The following is a 19,657-nucleotide window of genomic DNA, read 5'->3' on the forward strand; positions in this document are numbered from 1 at the left end:
CAAAACAGGTCTGCATTTACTCTGTCGACAACAGTATTCATACCCCCTCCTCTCGTATTTAGTTTCTAGACGGTTCCTAAACTCTCCCCCATGGTGGAATTCAATGCTAAAGTGGTCAAAGAAATTCCGTGAAACCGAATTGTACGGAAAAAACTAAAAATCGTTTCTTTGATGAATGCATAATAGTTAGGGTTTAGAGATTAACATATCATAACGAAAATCTGGGTCGTAATCAACTATTATACATTAATCAACGAAATGATTTTGGGTTTTTTCTGTACAATTCGGTTTCAAGGAATTACCTTGACCACTTTACCATTGAGTTCCACCATGGAGAAGATTTTAGGAAATGTCTATAAACTAAATACAGGGGGGGATGATTACTGTTGTCAATAGAGTAAATGCATACCATATTTGAGGTTTCTTGATGATTTTGGGCTTGAATTATGCTCTTCAGGGTTATAAACAAAAAATATAAAAAATAAAAAACTAAATTAAACTGAACATTAAATTGACAAATTTTCAAACTTTGGACTGAATTGACAAAAATATCAAACCACAGGGACTAAGATGACCATTAACTCAAAATTAAAAGGAGAAAGACAAAAATACCCTTAAACTAACGGCATAGCAGGATGCCGTTAGACGGATGGGACGTAATTGGCTAATATTTAAAACTATGAGGACTAAGTTGACAAAATTGCAAATTTTGGACTGAAGTGGCGAAAGTAGCAAACCACATGGACGAAAGTGGCCATTAACTCTAATTAATAAGAAATACAAATGTACAATGACACAAAAAAATGCTTATAAATACAATTACCTTTAAAAACTACATAATCATGCTCAAGTTAATAATTTTTCCACACACTGAAATGAACATGATAGTGAAAGTGAGAAACAAACTATTATTCCGAATTTAAGACTTGGCTAGTAAAGCATAGGCTTTTTTGGCTTGAAGAGGTTTTTGGAACCATATGTTGAGCTGTAAACATCTGCTAGAAGACCATACTGAAGTCTGGCATATAAGATAACGGGCATCGAAGCAAATGCACTGATAAGAGTTGGTACCCAAATCAACTCGTTGTGATAAAGAGCGAAAAAACTAACACTAAAAGCGACCATCATGGCAGTGATAGAGAGGAAAAGTGCTGCTAGACCTCTCATAAGTTTTTTAGGTAATGATTCCAAGAAATCTTCCTCGGCGTAACGAGAGGTGAGAATGTATAAGAACATGAGGATTGAAATTGTGGCAAATGACAAAGAAATGGCATCTGATATAACAAAGACTATAAATGCTCTATGATTTCGTAAAATAGGAATACCGCTACTGTTATTGTATCCGCCTGGTACAGTAAAAGCGGCTGCAAATACTACGGTAGCAATTAACGCAGCAACTACCATACAATGGCTAGCCGTGTTCTTCATCCACTTCTCACTTGCAATCATGAGATCTTTGTGTTCGTTGGTGAACAATTCGTGTGGCAGTAGACCATCATTGTTCTTCTTTTCTTGACAAGAAGGAGGGAGCATACCCTCCACTTCCTACACAAAAGAGGTTAGATTTGGGGTTAAAAATTAAAGAAAGCAAGAACACAACTACACAAGCACAACTGCCCTTTGCTATTCAGATGGGGTTGCGGTGCAGCTTGTTGTCCGTTTGCCTGTCACTTTATTGTAATCTTTTTGAGTTTAATAAGAAACTTGATAGTTGATTAAAAAAACAATCATATTTGTATTAAAAAGGGGAAAACGAACAATGATCATACACACACACACAAACACTTAACTCTCTAGATTAATATTGGAGAGAAAACTGTAATACCTTGTACCATAGCAGTTCCCTTTGCATTTGTAGAGCCACTCCTGAAGTTTCTTGAAGTCGCTTCTTCTTTGCACTCTTGGCTGCTAAATGCAACATGTTATTTCCATCGACATCCCTTATAGGAGTTAAGAAATCCTTCATCGAGCCTATCTCGTACATAAGATTGTAAACACCCTCTTGACGGTGTGAGACGGCAACATGAAATATACTTTGGCCACTATCATTTAACTTCCAAATAAGATCTGGATATTGGCGAATGAGCTCAACCAGAAATCTAGTGTTTCCCATTTCAGCAGCAATAAATAGCACTCGGGAAGAGTGTGTATTCTTTTTGACATGTTTTGATGTTGTTGCCTTGTCATTTTGCGGTTCTTTGTCTGGTGGCCCTCTTAAAATATCATCAATTTCTTTTTTGGACTTCCTCACTATAGCATTCCAAATGTCTCTTAATAATTGAATAGCAAGCCTTTCTCTTTCAACAACATGAATAACTGCAAATACCGAAAGCAACAACTAAATAAGAAACCAACATATACGAACTATTGCTTTTAGAATAAACCATTAGACAGACACAAGATATTATATAGGGAAAATTCCTAAAATGTCCTAACATATGCACATGAGTGACTCTAATACCATTTGTAACATTTCCCCTTGTACCATCAATAATGTATGATTTGCCCATAAGGAACTCAAGAACTTGTTTTTGGCTACCCAAGTGGAGGTTCCCAAGAAGTTACCCAACATGATATTACTAACATGCTTAAATTTGGAGTTTTTCTCTCATCCATGAACATTAAATCCAAAACGTGTTGATACATTTGAGATGAGGAATTTTTTAAGAACCAAGAACTTCTTCTGTCCACCCTCGATGCAGAATTGTCAAGTTTTATAATTAGTATGATACATTAAATATTGGTATATTTTATGAAAGCCTTTATAACTAATATAGTAGGATATAAATAATATAATATATCATAGTATATTTCAATCTCGAGTACATTATAATATAGTATTATACGCAATCATATCATAGTATATCACGCCATATTTTATATTTTATCTTATAGTATCTCGTATTACATCATATCATATCATCACCATATCATACAGGCGTCATGTCAGACTATCATATCATGTCATACATTAGACTCGTCAGTTACACAAAGTCAATATTTTAAAGGAATAAACGATAATCAGAACACACAATATTTAAGAAATCTCACTTTTACTATACAATGGAAATATAACTCAAAAACATTAACACAATAACTTTTATATCAAAACATTAAACTCGGTTAAAACATATGTATAGTGTTAACCTAACTTGGTCAACAAGAAAACTAATAAGACCCTAGAACCTATGATCCAAGCCCACGCCTACTTCAAGTTAAGTACAATAAAGTTTTAGAAGGGTGTGGCACATTTAGCCATTTAGGCATGCATCCCTCCATGAAAGAGAAACTTACTTTTATTGATGGCTCTTCGGATAAAATGAAGTTTTATTTCCTCAAATGCGTTAGTCTTTTTAGCCAAAGCTCTAAGCACGTCACCGTTTATAGCAAGTTCTGGCCGATTTTTAACTATTCTCACTGCAATATCTACAAAGTATTGAAAGATCTATCACATAGTGAAAATGTGTTAAATAAATCGCAGTTAAATTCACTGAGAAAAATTGTGGCCAAAAGAAATAATAAATCTTAATTATGTATTAAGATGTTCATAAATCATAACAACATGCCATGAGGTTGTAGGAACTTGTTTGTTTATTATTTCTTAGTACTACTTGCTTCAGAGAACTTGTTTGTTTTCTAAAGTACAAAACTGAAGCAAGTAGCTAGTACTAAGAATCTCAAGATAACTCGTTTGCTTAATTTTCCTACTAGTGTTTGCATATCCTTAACAATGGTTTCCACTTATAAACTACTCAAAAGTTTTTTCTCCGTTCCTATGCGCTACAACTTGTCACTAATTCCACATTTTTCCCATCCAATTTTTGCAGTTTTTACATTATTAAACACCTAAATTATAGTATTGAATTATTGATATATCATATTAGCTTCATTTTCAATCAATCAATCAATCATACCCAGTGAAGTCCCACCAACAGCAAAGCTATAAGTAGGGTCTGGGGAGGGTGGGATGTAGGCGCACCGTACCTCTATCCAAGGGATAGAGAGGTGGCTTACAGAGAGACTCTCAACTCTAAAGTGCATATGTATGAAGTAATATAAATGAAATCAAAGTGCAACAGTAATATAAAAATATTAATAATACTAATAGTACCCTTAGCAATAATAATTCTAATACTATATATATGTAAAGAAAATACTATTATGGTGTGTGACCAAAAAAAGGAAATAGAAGCCCTAACGTATCATTTTGTTACTAAAAATCCTTAACTTTAATTTTACTTCTCCAACAATTCATATCCTCCACCATGTCCTCGGAGAGGTTTAAGTCTATCAAATCATGTCTAATTCTCTCGTCCCAAGTCAATTTAGGTCGTCCTCTACCCCTTCTCCCCTATATAGTAATGTTTTCTACGGATCTAACAGGATTCGTCATCTGTCTTCTCTTCACATGTCCAAACCATCTCAATCTCCACTCTCTTATCTTGTCTGCTATGTTCGACACCCTTAATCTCTCCCGAAACACAACATTTGTAATTCGGTCTAACCTTGTGTGCCCACACATCCAACGTAACATTCTCATTTCCGCCACCTCCATCTTCCGCACTTGTGCCTTCTTGATAGCCCAACAATCTGTTCCATATAGCATTGCTGGTCTAACTGCAACCCTATAAAATTTTCCCTTTAGTTTAGTTGGGAAACTTTTGTCGCACGGTATACCTGTGGCTGCTTTCCATTTACACCATCCTACCTGGACTCGATGGGTCACATCAGTGTCTATTTCCCCATCACTCTGAACAAATGATCCTAGATACTTGAACTTCTTTACCTGCGGAACCACCTGCCCTTCAATGGTGATCTGTACGTCCTCATTGTCATTTACCCCACTAAAATCACAGTGGAGGTACTCCGTCTTAGAGCGACTAATCCTTAAACCTTTTGTCTCTAAGGTTGTTCGCCACTCCTCAAGCCTCATGTTTAGATCTTGTTTTCTCTCAGCAAGTAACACAATATCGTCTGCGAACATCATACACCACCGGAGCGTCCCCTGAATCGACTTTGACAACTCATCCCAGACTACTGCAAAAAGAAACGGACTCAGGGCTGACCCCTGGTGAAGACCAACCTCTACAGGGAAGAAATCAGTTTCCCCCACTGGCGCACGGACACTTGTCGCACTCCTGGTATACATATCCATAATTATCTCTATGTATTTCCAAGGTACTCCTCTACCCTCCAAGCACTCCCAAAGCACCTGTCGTGGCACACTGTCATAGGCCTTTTCTAAGTCAATAAACACCATATGCAGGTCACGCTTCTTCTCCCTATACTTTTCCATCAATCTTCTTATAAGGTGTATTGCCTCTGTGGTGGAACGACCCGGCATGAAGCCAAATTGGTTCACCGTAACCTGAGTTTCTCGTCTAAGTCTAACCTCAATCATTCTTTCCCATAGCTTCATAGTGTGGCTTAGTAGTTTGATTCCTCGGTAGTTACCACAACATTGGGCGTCTCCTTTGTTCTTATAGATAGGAACTGCAATACTGCTTCTCCATATTAGCTTCATTTTAAACATGGTTAATTTGTTTGTTTGTTTGTTTTTGGCAAAGCCCTCTCATAATTAGGGCTGTAAACGAGCCGAGTCGAGCCGAGCCAGAGTGTGCTCGAGCTCAAGCTCAAACTTAATCGAGCTGGCTCGAGCTCGGCTTGTTTTCCTTGTCGAGCTGAAAATCGAGCTCGAGCTCGGCTCGTATAAAGCTCGAGCTCGTCGAGCCGGACTCATTTAATTTTTTTTATTTATTATTTATTTATTTTATATTTTATATTTTACAAGTTTTGATATATAAAATACAAAAAATACAATTTTAACATACATATTATATAAAATTTATAAACTAGAGAATTTATAAATTTATTTGTTTTATTTTCGTTATTCTTTTATAAGGTTTTAGGTATCAAGTGACATAATATATGTATAATTTTTATTTATTTATTTCTTGGTATGATATTATTATATATAGATATTAAAATTTAGGAAGCCAACGAGTCGAGCCAAGACCGAGCCACGAGCCGAGCTAACCCTAGCTCGAGCTCGGCTCGTTTAGAAATCGAGCCGAGCCGAGTCGAGCTCATTTAGAATCGAGCTTTTTCGAGCCGAGCTTTTTTCAAGCTATTTTCGAACGAGTCATGAGCTGCGGGCTTTTTGTACAGCCCTACTCATAATAGAAGAAAAATCCATTAAATAATATTTGCATTAAAATATGTAAGATATAAATATTTTTATTCAAAGTTGGTGATACAAAAATGTAACACACACACTTACCAAAGAATTCAGCTTCAACACATCTCATGAGAACCCAACCACTATTCTTCTCAGTCCAAAACGCACCAGTCATGTTGTTTGAATTTTGATAGAGATAATCCACCATATCATACTTTCCACATAAAGAAGCTATATAGAGTGGCAGCATTCCTAGACTACCAGGAATATTTAGCAGGTCCTCGCATCGACTCACCAAAATTCTAGCAATACTCACGGTACCTCCTGCGGCTGCTAAACACAGTGCAGTATTGCCGCTTTCATTCTTAAGCTTTAGCTCTTCTGGTTCCATCAAAAGGACAAGCTTACTAACAAAATCCTCTATCAAATTGGTGCTTTTAGCGGATGCTGCTATATGAAGTGCCGTTTCATTATTTCCAGTGATACTACACCGCTTCACCTCTTGATGCTGCCTTATGATGTTTTCAGCAGCTGCCCAGTTACCTTTGATTGATGCTTCATACAGAGGCACACAAATGCTGAGGTATTCTTCTCTGCCTCCTTTAAAGATTTAAAAGCCAAGTTGTTAAGTACTGTTATTATTATGTATAAGAAAGAACCGAACCAGTTTGGAACCGATCGATAGAAACCATAGGTTTCAGACCGGTTGTTCGCCAACAACTTCATTGAAACTGATTCTAAACCAGTTTAGCTAATCCGAAACCGATCAAACATCCGATAATTAACCAGCCGAGAAACTGGTTTCAACCTGTTTTGACTGTTTATTTATCAAACCGAACCGGTTTCAACCCTAACTGTTAAGTGCCACCTAGGCATTGAGCACCACATCAACACTCTTAGGGCATCTCCAATGGTGTGTTGTTAGGAGGTTTGAATCCTAGGTGACTCCTAGGTGGAAGAGAGAGAGAGGAGGAGAGAGAGTGAAAATGGTTTGGAATTTCAATGTGGTTTGTAAGATGTGTGTGAGAGGATGAAGGAGTGAGAATGAAATGAAATAGTATTTGAGTGGATGATTAAAATGTTTGAATTTCAAACCATCACCAAGCATTGGAGATGCTCTTATTAGACCATGTGTTATGGACTTATGGGGCATGATTAGTTAACCAAAACTCCAAAAGTGTTGTCACGTCAGTGTTAAGTGCCACCTACGCATGCGGCGTTCACTAACTTTTCATTCAAAAAACTCACAATTGGTTAACCGACAAATCATTTATTATTAAATATTTTTCTAATATATAGAAAGGTGAGTGGATATTTAATAGATAGAATTACAGATATTGTCCTTTATGTTTATACCAAATTTCACTCATTGTCCTTTATCTTCAAAATTGATATGTTTTGTCCGTTTACAAATCCAACACCGTTCGTCCCTTGGTCCTAACCCGGTTAATTTTATTCGTTAAGTCAAGTCATGTGCCATACACTTGGTAAATTGGTCCATTTATTTAAAAAAACATTTTAAAAATTAAAACTAAAAGAATACATATTTAATAACTCTCTCTCTCTCTCATCAACCCTACCACCACCACCACCACCACCACTGTCGTCACACCACCGTCGGCTTCACCAGTCACAATGGTTCACCATCGATTTTGCACCCATAGTGTGCAGTTAAAACCCAAACCCTAAAATTTTTGAGTTGCTAAATTTTTCCCTTTAGGCTCTTTGTCGTCATCTTTTCCAAAATCCTTAATAATCTGATTTGTGCCCATGGAATCGTCATCTGGTGGTGAACTTTCTCATAACCTTCCACCTGATAACTTATTCCTGCTTCTGTTGCCAGATTTATATCCAATCTGGAGCGTATCACGCCCAATTTGGGAGATAGCTTCACTTCCGTTTTAACCGCTGTTCAAAATTCTAACCCTAAACTGGTAGTTGTAACCGACGAGATTACTTCTCAATTGTCAGTCCCTGCAAACCCTGGATGGTTATGTCAAAAAAGCCCCAAAAGTGACGGCGGCGGCCGCTAGGGTTCCGCCTGGAAACACCGCTAACCCTGTGATGGTTCTTGCGAGGATGATAACGGAGCCTGCCTCCGTAACAGCCTGACATCGAGTGTGGGTTTGAAAGTTTGGTCTGATCTTTTCTTGAAGGTTTTCATCATACGATTGAGTTATAGCTTAGTTCAGACTTGTTAAGGTTTTGTTATACGAATTTGTTTCTTGATTTGAGTTGAGAATTTGCAGTGGTTCGATTTTGAGGATGTTTTTTTTTTTTTGAAAGGCTTGAGGATGTTGAACTTTACACTGTGTTCTCGAGTCTCATTTAATGAGGGGAGGGGAAGGAAAAGAGAGGAAAATGTAAAAAAATCATGTTTCTGAGATTTTTTAAGAAGGGGAAGGGAGAGAAAATGCTAGAAAATATAAACACATTATCATCCTCTCAAATTGGAGAGATTAGGAGAGAAAATATTTATGTTTAGTTATAACTTTTATCAATTCCTAAATTACCCTTATATCTAACTCCATATAATAGTTTACTTAAAGGGTATAATAGGAAAATGTATTTTTCTTTTCTTCTCTTCTTAACTCGGGAACACCTAAAATGTTTAATTTCCCTTCTTTTCCTTCCCTTTTCATTAAACTCGGGAACATAAAATAAAATCACACATTTTCCTTTCCATAGCTTTCTTTTCTGTCATAATTCTCCTTCCCACCCCTCCCTTCGTTAAATGAGACTCGGGAACACAGCGTTAAGGCGTAAGGATGGATGGTGTTGGTGCAGATCAGATGAGAGAGAGAGAGAGAGAATTATTAAATATATATTCTTTTAATTTTTAAAATGTTTTTTAAGTAAATGGGTAAAAGGACCAATTTGCCCTCATGTGTATGGCACATGACCTGACTTAAAGAAAAAAATTAACCAGATTAGGGTCAAAGGACAAACGGTGTTGGATTTATAAACGTAAATGACAGAACATATCAATTTTAAAGATAAAGAACAATGATTGAAATTTGGTATAAACATAAAGGACAATATGTTTAATTCTGTCTATTTAATATTGTGATTGGTTAGAGAAAACCTTGGCCCCACTTAAGTTGCCCATTTGAGTTTTACCGTGTTGGCGAGCTAGAGGGACGACGCCTACATTTTTCTTTCGTGTAATGACTTTAAGCGTTAAAATAAACGAGGTATGTTTAGTAAAAATGTGTGGAATGATGATACGTTTAACAACGCGTTAAATATAATGCTCCTGAATTATAACACATGGTCTAAATATATACAAGTCTTTGCTATATATTAAAAATATTATTAATTGTTGTTTTGTAAGAAGTAAGGCCAAACGTAGTGGGGCGGTAATTTGGGCTAGAAGGGGCGCGAACATCGCCCCCCCCCCCCCCCCCGGCGATATGTGGGCGAAATGGGGCGGGGTTCTTTTGTCGCCGGATTGTTTGAAGATTTAATATTATTATATTAATTTGACCGTTCCAATGGCCACATATATAAATTTTTTTTTAATTAATTAAAACAATACATAAATATCTATATAAACATACATCATTCTTCTCCATTTCATATCCATTTCATACATAATTCATACCCAAATTCTTCAAAAAATCTAACAAAATGAATCCTACAAACAACCCGAACCAACCGACACTCGTGGAACTCGCCGCTACCATGAAATAAATCATCAAAAACACACAAAAAGTGTGTCGAGGAACTCAACGATGTCATGAGAGAAACCGACAAACAACACGAAAAGATTGCCCAAATGTTGGAATTGCGGGAAATTAGTGAAGAATACAAATCCCTCAAAGATGCCGGGTTACACGAAGATGCCGCATTATTGCAACGACAACGAATGGAAAAAATGCGCGAATATTATGGATATTAGTATTTTATTTAGTTAAGTTTTTTAATATTTTTAGTTATGTATTTTTTTTTTTAATTTTAATGCATTATTAGTTATGTTTTTTTAAGTTTTTTGTATTTCTTTTTAATTTTAATGCATTTTATCTAATTATTTAAATAAACTGGTTTTTATTTGTTTAGTTTAGTTATAAAAAGAAAATAATAAAAAAAGAAACTGTGGGCCCAACTTGTAGCCCCTACACCATTACACCCAAAAACAAATTTCCACTCCATGCTGACTGGGCGCCACGTGTGACAATTCGTCCCCAATAATAACCCTCCACTACACATAGCCTAAGAACCACTGGCTTTTTTTTCCCATTTTTTTATGTTAAGCTCTAAAGATAAAGATTGTGGTTTTACGTACCAATGAGATATTTTGGATCTGGTAGGTTTAAATTTGAATTTGATGATGTAACTGTACGCAGTAGAGCCGGTTCAGAATTAGGCACATTTGATGGCGGCGTCTCAGTCTTAATATCTTCCAAGTCCACCTCCGGTGGCTGATGGTTGAGGGGATGATCAGTAGTATCCATACTCGTCTCCGTCTCCATTTCAATTTTCAACTCAACCAGCTGCTGCTGTTGCTGCATATTCAGCTCATACCATCAGACATTAATAATTAGCTAGTGTGTGCAACTGAAACCATATACGCAAAATTAATTTATTTCACACATACCGTTTGTTGCTGAATCTATATCAGTATTGTGCAAAGCAGGATGGGAATGTATCTATCTATTACAGTATTACTATATATGCAAACTAATTATGGGTGAAGTCAATGCAACGTCAACGTCAACGTCAACGTCAACGTTTATAAAAATTGCAATTATTAGCAATATTTTTTAATTATCATACATACAAAGAAAAAGGAACTGGCTGACCGAAACTAAAGTCCAAGAGAACAAAACAAAATAAGTCATGTCACAATTAATTAAGTCAGGGAAGAAATATCTATGAAAAACATTCATGAGTGACAAACAAAATGAAGGTATGATATATGCATCTTTCTTTTGATCTTTTCAGCCAGCTGTGTCTATACTCCCAATTCAACTTGTGTAAAAATTGCAAGTTAATATATAATTGCACTTCATTTCATTCTTTTCCCTTCCATGCTTCCCTCATTTTTTTTAAATAAAACATATAACTATATAAGTTAATCATCTAATATTTAAAGCACATAAAAATAAATCTAGATTCATTAAACTTAATCAAACCATTTTAAATGGTTCAAATCAAATTAAATAAAATACTTAGCATTGAAATATAAGAACTTGGTCCATCGAGAAACAAACAGGTAAACATAACATAAAATTAGCTAACTTATCTTTAAACCCTAAAATTGGACTTGTTTTGGCTCCATGCTCCTCGCTATCTTCTTCTTCCTCTATGGTTTAAAATATCCAATAACCATTGATACAAGTCATAATGTGTGAAACACATGCTCGCTCATAACCACTCTTGTTTCATGCGCCAGCGCTCCCTCAAACTTGCATACTTGATGATAATCTACATGAAAATTGGATATTAGTCATACCTAATTACTTGTGGTATTAGCATATTAATATGTTAATGGTTATTGGTAACTGCATCATCAGTAACTAAGTGTCTGAAATTCGAAATGCTAATCTAGTAATCAACTATAATAATTAGACAGTTCTAACAATTGTGAAGCTCGGAAGTTAACCATTATGTTCGCAGATTTATAATCATTTCGCCCATCTTGAACCTCCTAGGACCGATCATGAACATATTTGTGCAATTGTTTGTAAAATAAAAAAAGAAGAAAACAACTATGGCTCTTAGTATTACTCTGAAATTTCCAATGTACAATTAGAAATTTACATATCTATACCTAAGAAATAAGAAATAAGTAATTAGTTTCATCACATGTCGTAATTTCTGTAAGCTATATATTTTCCATGTTTCTTATTCGTATTTTATTTCTTAATTGACAAAGTTAAATTTTAAATTGTAATAAGTCATATATTATCTTGTGTATTAAATTCTAAATTTCTATTACCAGCTTAACTATTTATTTTTTAATTTAAAAACAAACTGACGCTTTGCAACATCAACAATTAACTTTATTTATTTAATTTTTTATATCAATATTTTTCTATTCAAAACATATTGTTTTTTACAGTTTAGTATCGTTATAGTCTATATAAGTTGAATTCATGTCAATTCGTGGCCTTACGTAACGCGTTGGTTTTGTATATTTTTTTTGGTTAAGTGTGGGTTTTTTATATATTTTATTAGTATGTTGTATTTGGGCTCAAATTCGTGTCGGTTCGTAGCCTCAACGATAGGGGTTTTTTTTATGTTTGGTGTCGTAACCCGATATCTACCAAACTCGTGTCGTTCGGCCACCATAACACACAATTTTTTTTAATATGTTAATAATTTATTGTAGTTAGACGTTAACGAATTTATTTTTCTTACTACCTAGACCTTAGATGTGTTACCTACTTTATATAATAAATTGTACACACAAGAACGAGAGAATAGCTTTGCATGCGGGCCTACCCACGTTCCCAATTAGTTTTTGCTGACTGCTTCTTTAACTGGTTCGATCACGGCTGGCAGAGCTTTGGGCCTACATGACTTCAAGACGATGCATGGGTTTACTGTGTGCATTGATCTTGTTTATGTAATGTCAATTTTTCTCTCCCTTTATAAAATACAAAATTGATTAGTTTTCAAAGATTAATATCTAAAATCATATTTCTAAAATGGAAAGGTTAATCGTCTTTGCTTTTATTTTTCTTTATCTCACTTTAATGAAGTGATAAGATGGTTAGAATGTAAAATAGGAAATTAATGGTTAAATCTTTATAGAATGTACCTTTAGTCGTTCGTGTTATTTTATTAATACCGGATAAAATATAGCCATGCCAAACTTTTTTTCTGTTGCATTGATTTCAAGTACGCATGGATGCATGAGATTGAACTCTATATACTGAAATAACATGGTGTATATGCTTTTCTTCACAATCAAACTTTCTAAAATTATTTTTTTAAACCTAGCTATCGCGTAAACATGTAGTTGCAAAAACTTGAATCCTTATTTTTTTAAACCTAGCTATCGCGTAACCTTGTAGTTGCAAAAACTTGAATCCAGATCATTTTTGTGGTAACAAATACTATACCACTAGACAACTAAGTCATCGGTTGTTCTTACTTCTTAGAGGTGGCAACTGTTGGAAATCAGACTCAAGAACACGAGCACATAATTTTGATCTCAACTAATATCGACTTTCTCTGCTTTATTCTAATTCTTGACACTTGCACACAAATTACATAGCCCTAACAATCTGTTTATACTAAATAACATTCTAAGTATACTATGACTCATACTCCTACTTTTTAGACTTTCAAACTAATAAAATAAACATGCAGATGAACAAACCTGCTAATCGAAAACTCTAAACATTCAAACTATTAATTAAATACTAATTAACTAAACTTTCATATTTAGCCCTCCAACTTTCTTCTAACTTTGTTTCAGGATTAAACTTTCAATATTCTCTCCCTTAATCTTGAAACCGGCCCATTGTCTTGCTCTTTTTCCCCAATCGAACCACACGAGTTTTGATCATTCTTGCTTCTTGCTACTTTTCTTGCTCTTGCTTTCTTTCTAATGCCACACGAATTCATCTTGCTATCTTTCATAATCAAACCACATAGGTCCTTGATCTTCTTGCTTAAACTTGAAAATGAGTATCTTGCCCCAGCTATAACCCGAACCAGGTTTCTTGTTCTTGCTTCTTTACTTGCTCTGGCCAACTTGCTAACTAGTTTTCTTGTTGCTGACCAATTTGCTAATTAGTTCCTAGCCTACTTGCTAGCCAACTTTTCTTGCTCTTGACCCACTCGCTAATATGGTTTTCTTGCTACTTACCTACGTGGTGACCTAATCGATCTACTTGCTACGCTGAAACGAACTTTCTTTCAAAACATGGATTCAACTAAAGAGAGTTGGCTTGCTTTGTTGGTAGAACATATAACTTAGAACAACGTTTTATCTCTATAAGTATAACAGTAAATTATTATGTTACACGTGTACCAGCGTGTGTACGTATATATATATATATATATATATATATATATATATATATATATATAGTATGTATGAGTTAGGGAAGTGAAAATATTCCACATATAGTGAAGTTATGCAACCAAAAATGGATAGAAAAACAGATGTTTGATCATCGGAAAACGAAAAACAAAATCAGATTGTTAAAAACAAACGATTCTCTTTTTTTGATTGTTAATTTCGTTTCAGTTTATTCGGTTTTTTGGTTTCACTTTAGTTTATTTGGTTTTTTGCGCTAAACGCGTACCCCCTTGAAAATACTAGCTAACTCATATTAACCCATATCTTTAAAAATAAAGTCCACATCAACCCAACTTAAAGCAAACGGGTTAGAAATTTAGAATTGCCTGATCAAGTTGTTCTTTAGTATTCTTTTTGGAGTAAAGTGTCATTTTCGTCCTTGTGGTTTGATAAATAATGCGAATTTAGTTCAAAAAGTTTATTTTTTTGCATATGGACCCTACACGTTTCCCAGTTCTTGCCAATTACATCCAAATCACTAACCCCGTTAAATTTAATCGTTAAGTCAGGGGCATACATGTATTTTCACGCTTTCTTTATTATAATACGTATTTCAGTGAACTGCGATTTTTGTCTTTGTGGTTTGTTCAAATCTGCGGTTTTAGTCCAACAGTTTCAAGTTTGCAATTTTATTCCCTATGGTTTCATTTCACTTGCAGTTAAACCCGAATTCTCTAATCTCATTAAGTCTGGTCGTTAAACCCATCAGTATGCCCTTCACGTGACGGGATAGTTTTGTTCCTTGTTTTTTCCTTTTCCCCCAAATTGCAAATTAGGATTGAGGTTTATTTGGAGAAAAACAACAAAAGTGGTCGTCACATGAGAGGCACGCAAATGGGTTAACGACAAGACTTAACAAGGTTAATAAATTCTGGTTTAGTTGCAAGTGAAATGAAACCATAGGGAATAAAATTGCAAACTTGAAACTATTGGACTAAAACTGCAGATTTGAACAAACCACAAGGACGAAAATCGCAGTTCACTGAAATACGTATTATAATAAAGAAATAGTGAAAATACATGGCTACCCCTGACTTAACGATTAAATTTAACGGGGTTAGTGATTTGGATGTAATTGACAAGAACTGGGAAACGTGGAGGGTCAATATGCAAAAAATAAACTTTTTGGACTAAATTCGCGTTATTTGTCAAACCACAAGGACGAAAATGACACTTTACTCTTCTTTTTGTTTAAAACTAGTATTTCGGACCCGTGCGTTGTGGCGGTTACTTTAAACCATACCAAACTGATGTTTCAGCTCGTTATAGTACCGTAACTCGTATAGCAATATAAAGGGAAAGCCCAAAAATAAAATGGCAATATGTTCAAAAATTATGGACATGCATTTTACATCAATCTAAACTCTATATATATCATAATAAAACCTTTACGCAAACCAATACTTATATGTTCGTAATAAAATCTTTTGAAAGCAAAGCGTTCTAATAGTTTCACCGTAGCTCCTTCCCAACCGATAATGCATATTTAACTTTTATATCGCAGCATACAAACAACAACAATCAATGATTTACTTAATTAATAGAGTTAATGGCCATTTTCGTCCCTGTGGTTTGCTACTTTCGCCACTTCAGTCCAAAATTTGTAATTTTGTCAATTTAGTCCTCATAGTTTTAAATATTAGCCAATTACGTCCCACCCGTCTAACGGCATCCAACTATGCCGTTAGTTTAAGGGTATTTTTGTCTTTCTCGTTTTTATTTTGAGTTAATGGTCATTTTCATCCCTGTGGTTTGATACTTTTGCCACTTCAGTCCAAAGTTTGAAATTTTGTCAATTTAATTCAGTTTTTTTTGGTCTATAACCCTTGAGAGCATTATCCAAGCCCAAAACAGGTCTGCATTTACTCTGTCGACAACAGTATTCATACCCCCTCCTCTCGTATTTAGTTTCTAGACGGTTCCTAAACTCTCCCCCATGGTGGAATTCAATGCTAAAGTGGTCAAAGAAATTCCGTGAAACCGAATTGTACGGAAAAAACTAAAAATCGTTTCTTTGATGAATGCATAATAGTTAGGGTTTAGAGATTAACATATCATAACGAAAATCTGGGTCGTAATCAACTATTATACATTAATCAACGAAATGATTTTGGGTTTTTTCTGTACAATTCGGTTTCAAGGAATTACCTTGACCACTTTACCATTGAGTTCCACCATGGAGAAGATTTTAGGAAATGTCTATAAACTAAATACAGGGGGGGATGATTACTGTTGTCAATAGAGTAAATGCATACCATATTTGAGGTTTCTTGATGATTTTGGGCTTGAATTATGCTCTTCAGGGTTATAAACAAAAAATATAAAAAATAAAAAACTAAATTAAACTGAACATTAAATTGACAAATTTTCAAACTTTGGACTGAATTGACAAAAATATCAAACCACAGGGACTAAGATGACCATTAACTCAAAATTAAAAGGAGAAAGACAAAAATACCCTTAAACTAACGGCATAGCAGGATGCCGTTAGACGGATGGGACGTAATTGGCTAATATTTAAAACTATGAGGACTAAGTTGACAAAATTGCAAATTTTGGACTGAAGTGGCGAAAGTAGCAAACCACATGGACGAAAGTGGCCATTAACTCTAATTAATAAGAAATACAAATGTACAATGACACAAAAAAATGCTTATAAATACAATTACCTTTAAAAACTACATAATCATGCTCAAGTTAATAATTTTTCCACACACTGAAATGAACATGATAGTGAAAGTGAGAAACAAACTATTATTCCGAATTTAAGACTTGGCTAGTAAAGCATAGGCTTTTTTGGCTTGAAGAGGTTTTTGGAACCATATGTTGAGCTGTAAACATCTGCTAGAAGACCATACTGAAGTCTGGCATATAAGATAACGGGCATCGAAGCAAATGCACTGATAAGAGTTGGTACCCAAATCAACTCGTTGTGATAAAGAGCGAAAAAACTAACACTAAAAGCGACCATCATGGCAGTGATAGAGAGGAAAAGTGCTGCTAGACCTCTCATAAGTTTTTTAGGTAATGATTCCAAGAAATCTTCCTCGGCGTAACGAGAGGTGAGAATGTATAAGAACATGAGGATTGAAATTGTGGCAAATGACAAAGAAATGGCATCTGATATAACAAAGACTATAAATGCTCTATGATTTCGTAAAATAGGAATACCGCTACTGTTATTGTATCCGCCTGGTACAGTAAAAGCGGCTGCAAATACTACGGTAGCAATTAACGCAGCAACTACCATACAATGGCTAGCCGTGTTCTTCATCCACTTCTCACTTGCAATCATGAGATCTTTGTGTTCGTTGGTGAACAATTCGTGTGGCAGTAGACCATCATTGTTCTTCTTTTCTTGACAAGAAGGAGGGAGCATACCCTCCACTTCCTACACAAAAGAGGTTAGATTTGGGGTTAAAAATTAAAGAAAGCAAGAACACAACTACACAAGCACAACTGCCCTTTGCTATTCAGATGGGGTTGCGGTGCAGCTTGTTGTCCGTTTGCCTGTCACTTTATTGTAATCTTTTTGAGTTTAATAAGAAACTTGATAGTTGATTAAAAAAACAATCATATTTGTATTAAAAAGGGGAAAACGAACAATGATCATACACACACACACAAACACTTAACTCTCTAGATTAATATTGGAGAGAAAACTGTAATACCTTGTACCATAGCAGTTCCCTTTGCATTTGTAGAGCCACTCCTGAAGTTTCTTGAAGTCGCTTCTTCTTTGCACTCTTGGCTGCTAAATGCAACATGTTATTTCCATCGACATCCCTTATAGGAGTTAAGAAATCCTTCATCGAGCCTATCTCGTACATAAGATTGTAAACACCCTCTTGACGGTGTGAGACGGCAACATGAAATATACTTTGGCCACTATCATTTAACTTCCAAATAAGATCTGGATATTGGCGAATGAGCTCAACCAGAAATCTAGTGTTTCCCATTTCAGCAGCAATAAATAGCACTCGGGAAGAGTGTGTATTCTTTTTGACATGTTTTGATGTTGTTGCCTTGTCATTTTGCGGTTCTTTGTCTGGTGGCCCTCTTAAAATATCATCAATTTCTTTTTTGGACTTCCTCACTATAGCATTCCAAATGTCTCTTAATAATTGAATAGCAAGCCTTTCTCTTTCAACAACATGAATAACTGCAAATACCGAAAGCAACAACTAAATAAGAAACCAACATATACGAACTATTGCTTTTAGAATAAACCATTAGACAGACACAAGATATTATATAGGGAAAATTCCTAAAATGTCCTAACATATGCACATGAGTGACTCTAATACCATTTGTAACATTTCCCCTTGTACCATCAATAATGTATGATTTGCCCATAAGGAACTCAAGAACTTGTTTTTGGCTACCCAAGTGGAGGTTCCCAAGAAGTTACCCAACATGATATTACTAACATGCTTAAATTTGGAGTTTTTCTCTCATCCATGAACATTAAATCCAAAACGTGTTGATACATTTGAGATGAGGAATTTTTTAAGAACCAAGAACTTCTTCTGTCCACCCTCGATGCAGAATTGTCAAGTTTTATAATTAGTATGATACATTAAATATTGGTATATTTTATGAAAGCCTTTATAACTAATATAGTAGGATATAAATAATATAATATATCATAGTATATTTCAATCTCGAGTACATTATAATATAGTATTATACGCAATCATATCATAGTATATCACGCCATATTTTATATTTTATCTTATAGTATCTCGTATTACATCATATCATATCATCACCATATCATACAGGCGTCATGTCAGACTATCATATCATGTCATACATTAGACTCGTCAGTTACACAAAGTCAATATTTTAAAGGAATAAACGATAATCAGAACACACAATATTTAAGAAATCTCACTTTTACTATACAATGGAAATATAACTCAAAAACATTAACACAATAACTTTTATATCAAAACATTAAACTCGGTTAAAACATATGTATAGTGTTAACCTAACTTGGTCAACAAGAAAACTAATAAGACCCTAGAACCTATGATCCAAGCCCACGCCTACTTCAAGTTAAGTACAATAAAGTTTTAGAAGGGTGTGGCACATTTAGCCATTTAGGCATGCATCCCTCCATGAAAGAGAAACTTACTTTTATTGATGGCTCTCCGGATAAAATGAAGTTTTATTTCCTCAAATGCGTTAGTCTTTTTAGCCAAAGCTCTAAGCACGTCACCGTTTATAGCAAGTTCTGGCCGATTTTTAACTATTCTCACTGCAATATCTACAAAGTATTGAAAGATCTATCACATAGTGAAAATGTGTTAAATAAATCGCAGTTAAATTCACTGAGAAAAATTGTGGCCAAAAGAAATAATAAATCTTAATTATGTATTAAGATGTTCATAAATCATAACAACATGCCATGAGGTTGTAGGAACTTGTTTGTTTAT

General features: G+C 34.9%; 2 protein-coding genes across 2 annotated transcripts in view; both read right to left on the bottom strand.

Moving 5' to 3' along the window:
- Window positions 1-793: 793 nt before the first annotated feature.
- LOC143530121 (protein ACCELERATED CELL DEATH 6-like) lies at window positions 794-10,689 on the bottom strand. Its single transcript, XM_077025746.1, has 5 exons — window positions 10,464-10,689; window positions 6,281-6,778; window positions 3,295-3,426; window positions 1,826-2,316; window positions 794-1,545 (listed from the first exon to the last, which is right to left on the bottom strand). Exons 1-5 carry the CDS (start codon window positions 10,687-10,689, stop codon window positions 931-933), a joined length of 1,962 nt encoding a protein of 653 aa, XP_076881861.1. The 3' UTR covers window positions 794-930.
- A 6,168-nt stretch (window positions 10,690-16,857) lies between these two features.
- The window catches only part of LOC143530122 (uncharacterized), a 29,701-nt gene continuing 26,901 nt past the window's right edge, over window positions 16,858-19,657 (bottom strand). The window contains exons 6-8 of the mRNA XM_077025747.1: window positions 19,357-19,488; window positions 17,888-18,378; window positions 16,858-17,607 (exon numbers count right to left, since the gene is read on the bottom strand). Coding sequence (XP_076881862.1) covers window positions 16,993-17,607; window positions 17,888-18,378; window positions 19,357-19,488 — 1,238 coding nt within the window. The 3' untranslated portion in view covers window positions 16,858-16,992. The remainder of the gene's footprint in view (window positions 17,608-17,887; window positions 18,379-19,356; window positions 19,489-19,657) is intronic.

The sequence above is a fragment of the Bidens hawaiensis genome, unplaced genomic scaffold (genome assembly GCF_021521415.1).
Source record: "Bidens hawaiensis isolate Kalapana, Puna unplaced genomic scaffold, B.hawaiensis_p1.1 tig00008841_1, whole genome shotgun sequence".
Taxonomy (NCBI): domain Eukaryota; kingdom Viridiplantae; phylum Streptophyta; class Magnoliopsida; order Asterales; family Asteraceae; genus Bidens; species Bidens hawaiensis.

Bases quoted from the DNA above. Each gene is read 5' to 3' on its own strand.
- LOC143530121 (XM_077025746.1), bottom strand. From the start codon at position 10,689: ATGCAGCAACAGCAGCAGCTGGTTGAGTTGAAAATTGAAATGGAGACG. The intron at 6,779-10,463 runs GTACGTAAAACC...AAATCTTTAAAG, and splicing joins AGATCCAAAATATCTCATTG to GAGGCAGAGAAGAATACCTC. The intron at 3,427-6,280 runs GTAAGTGTGTGT...AATACTTTGTAG, and splicing joins TGTTGAAGCTGAATTCTTTG to ATATTGCAGTGAGAATAGTT.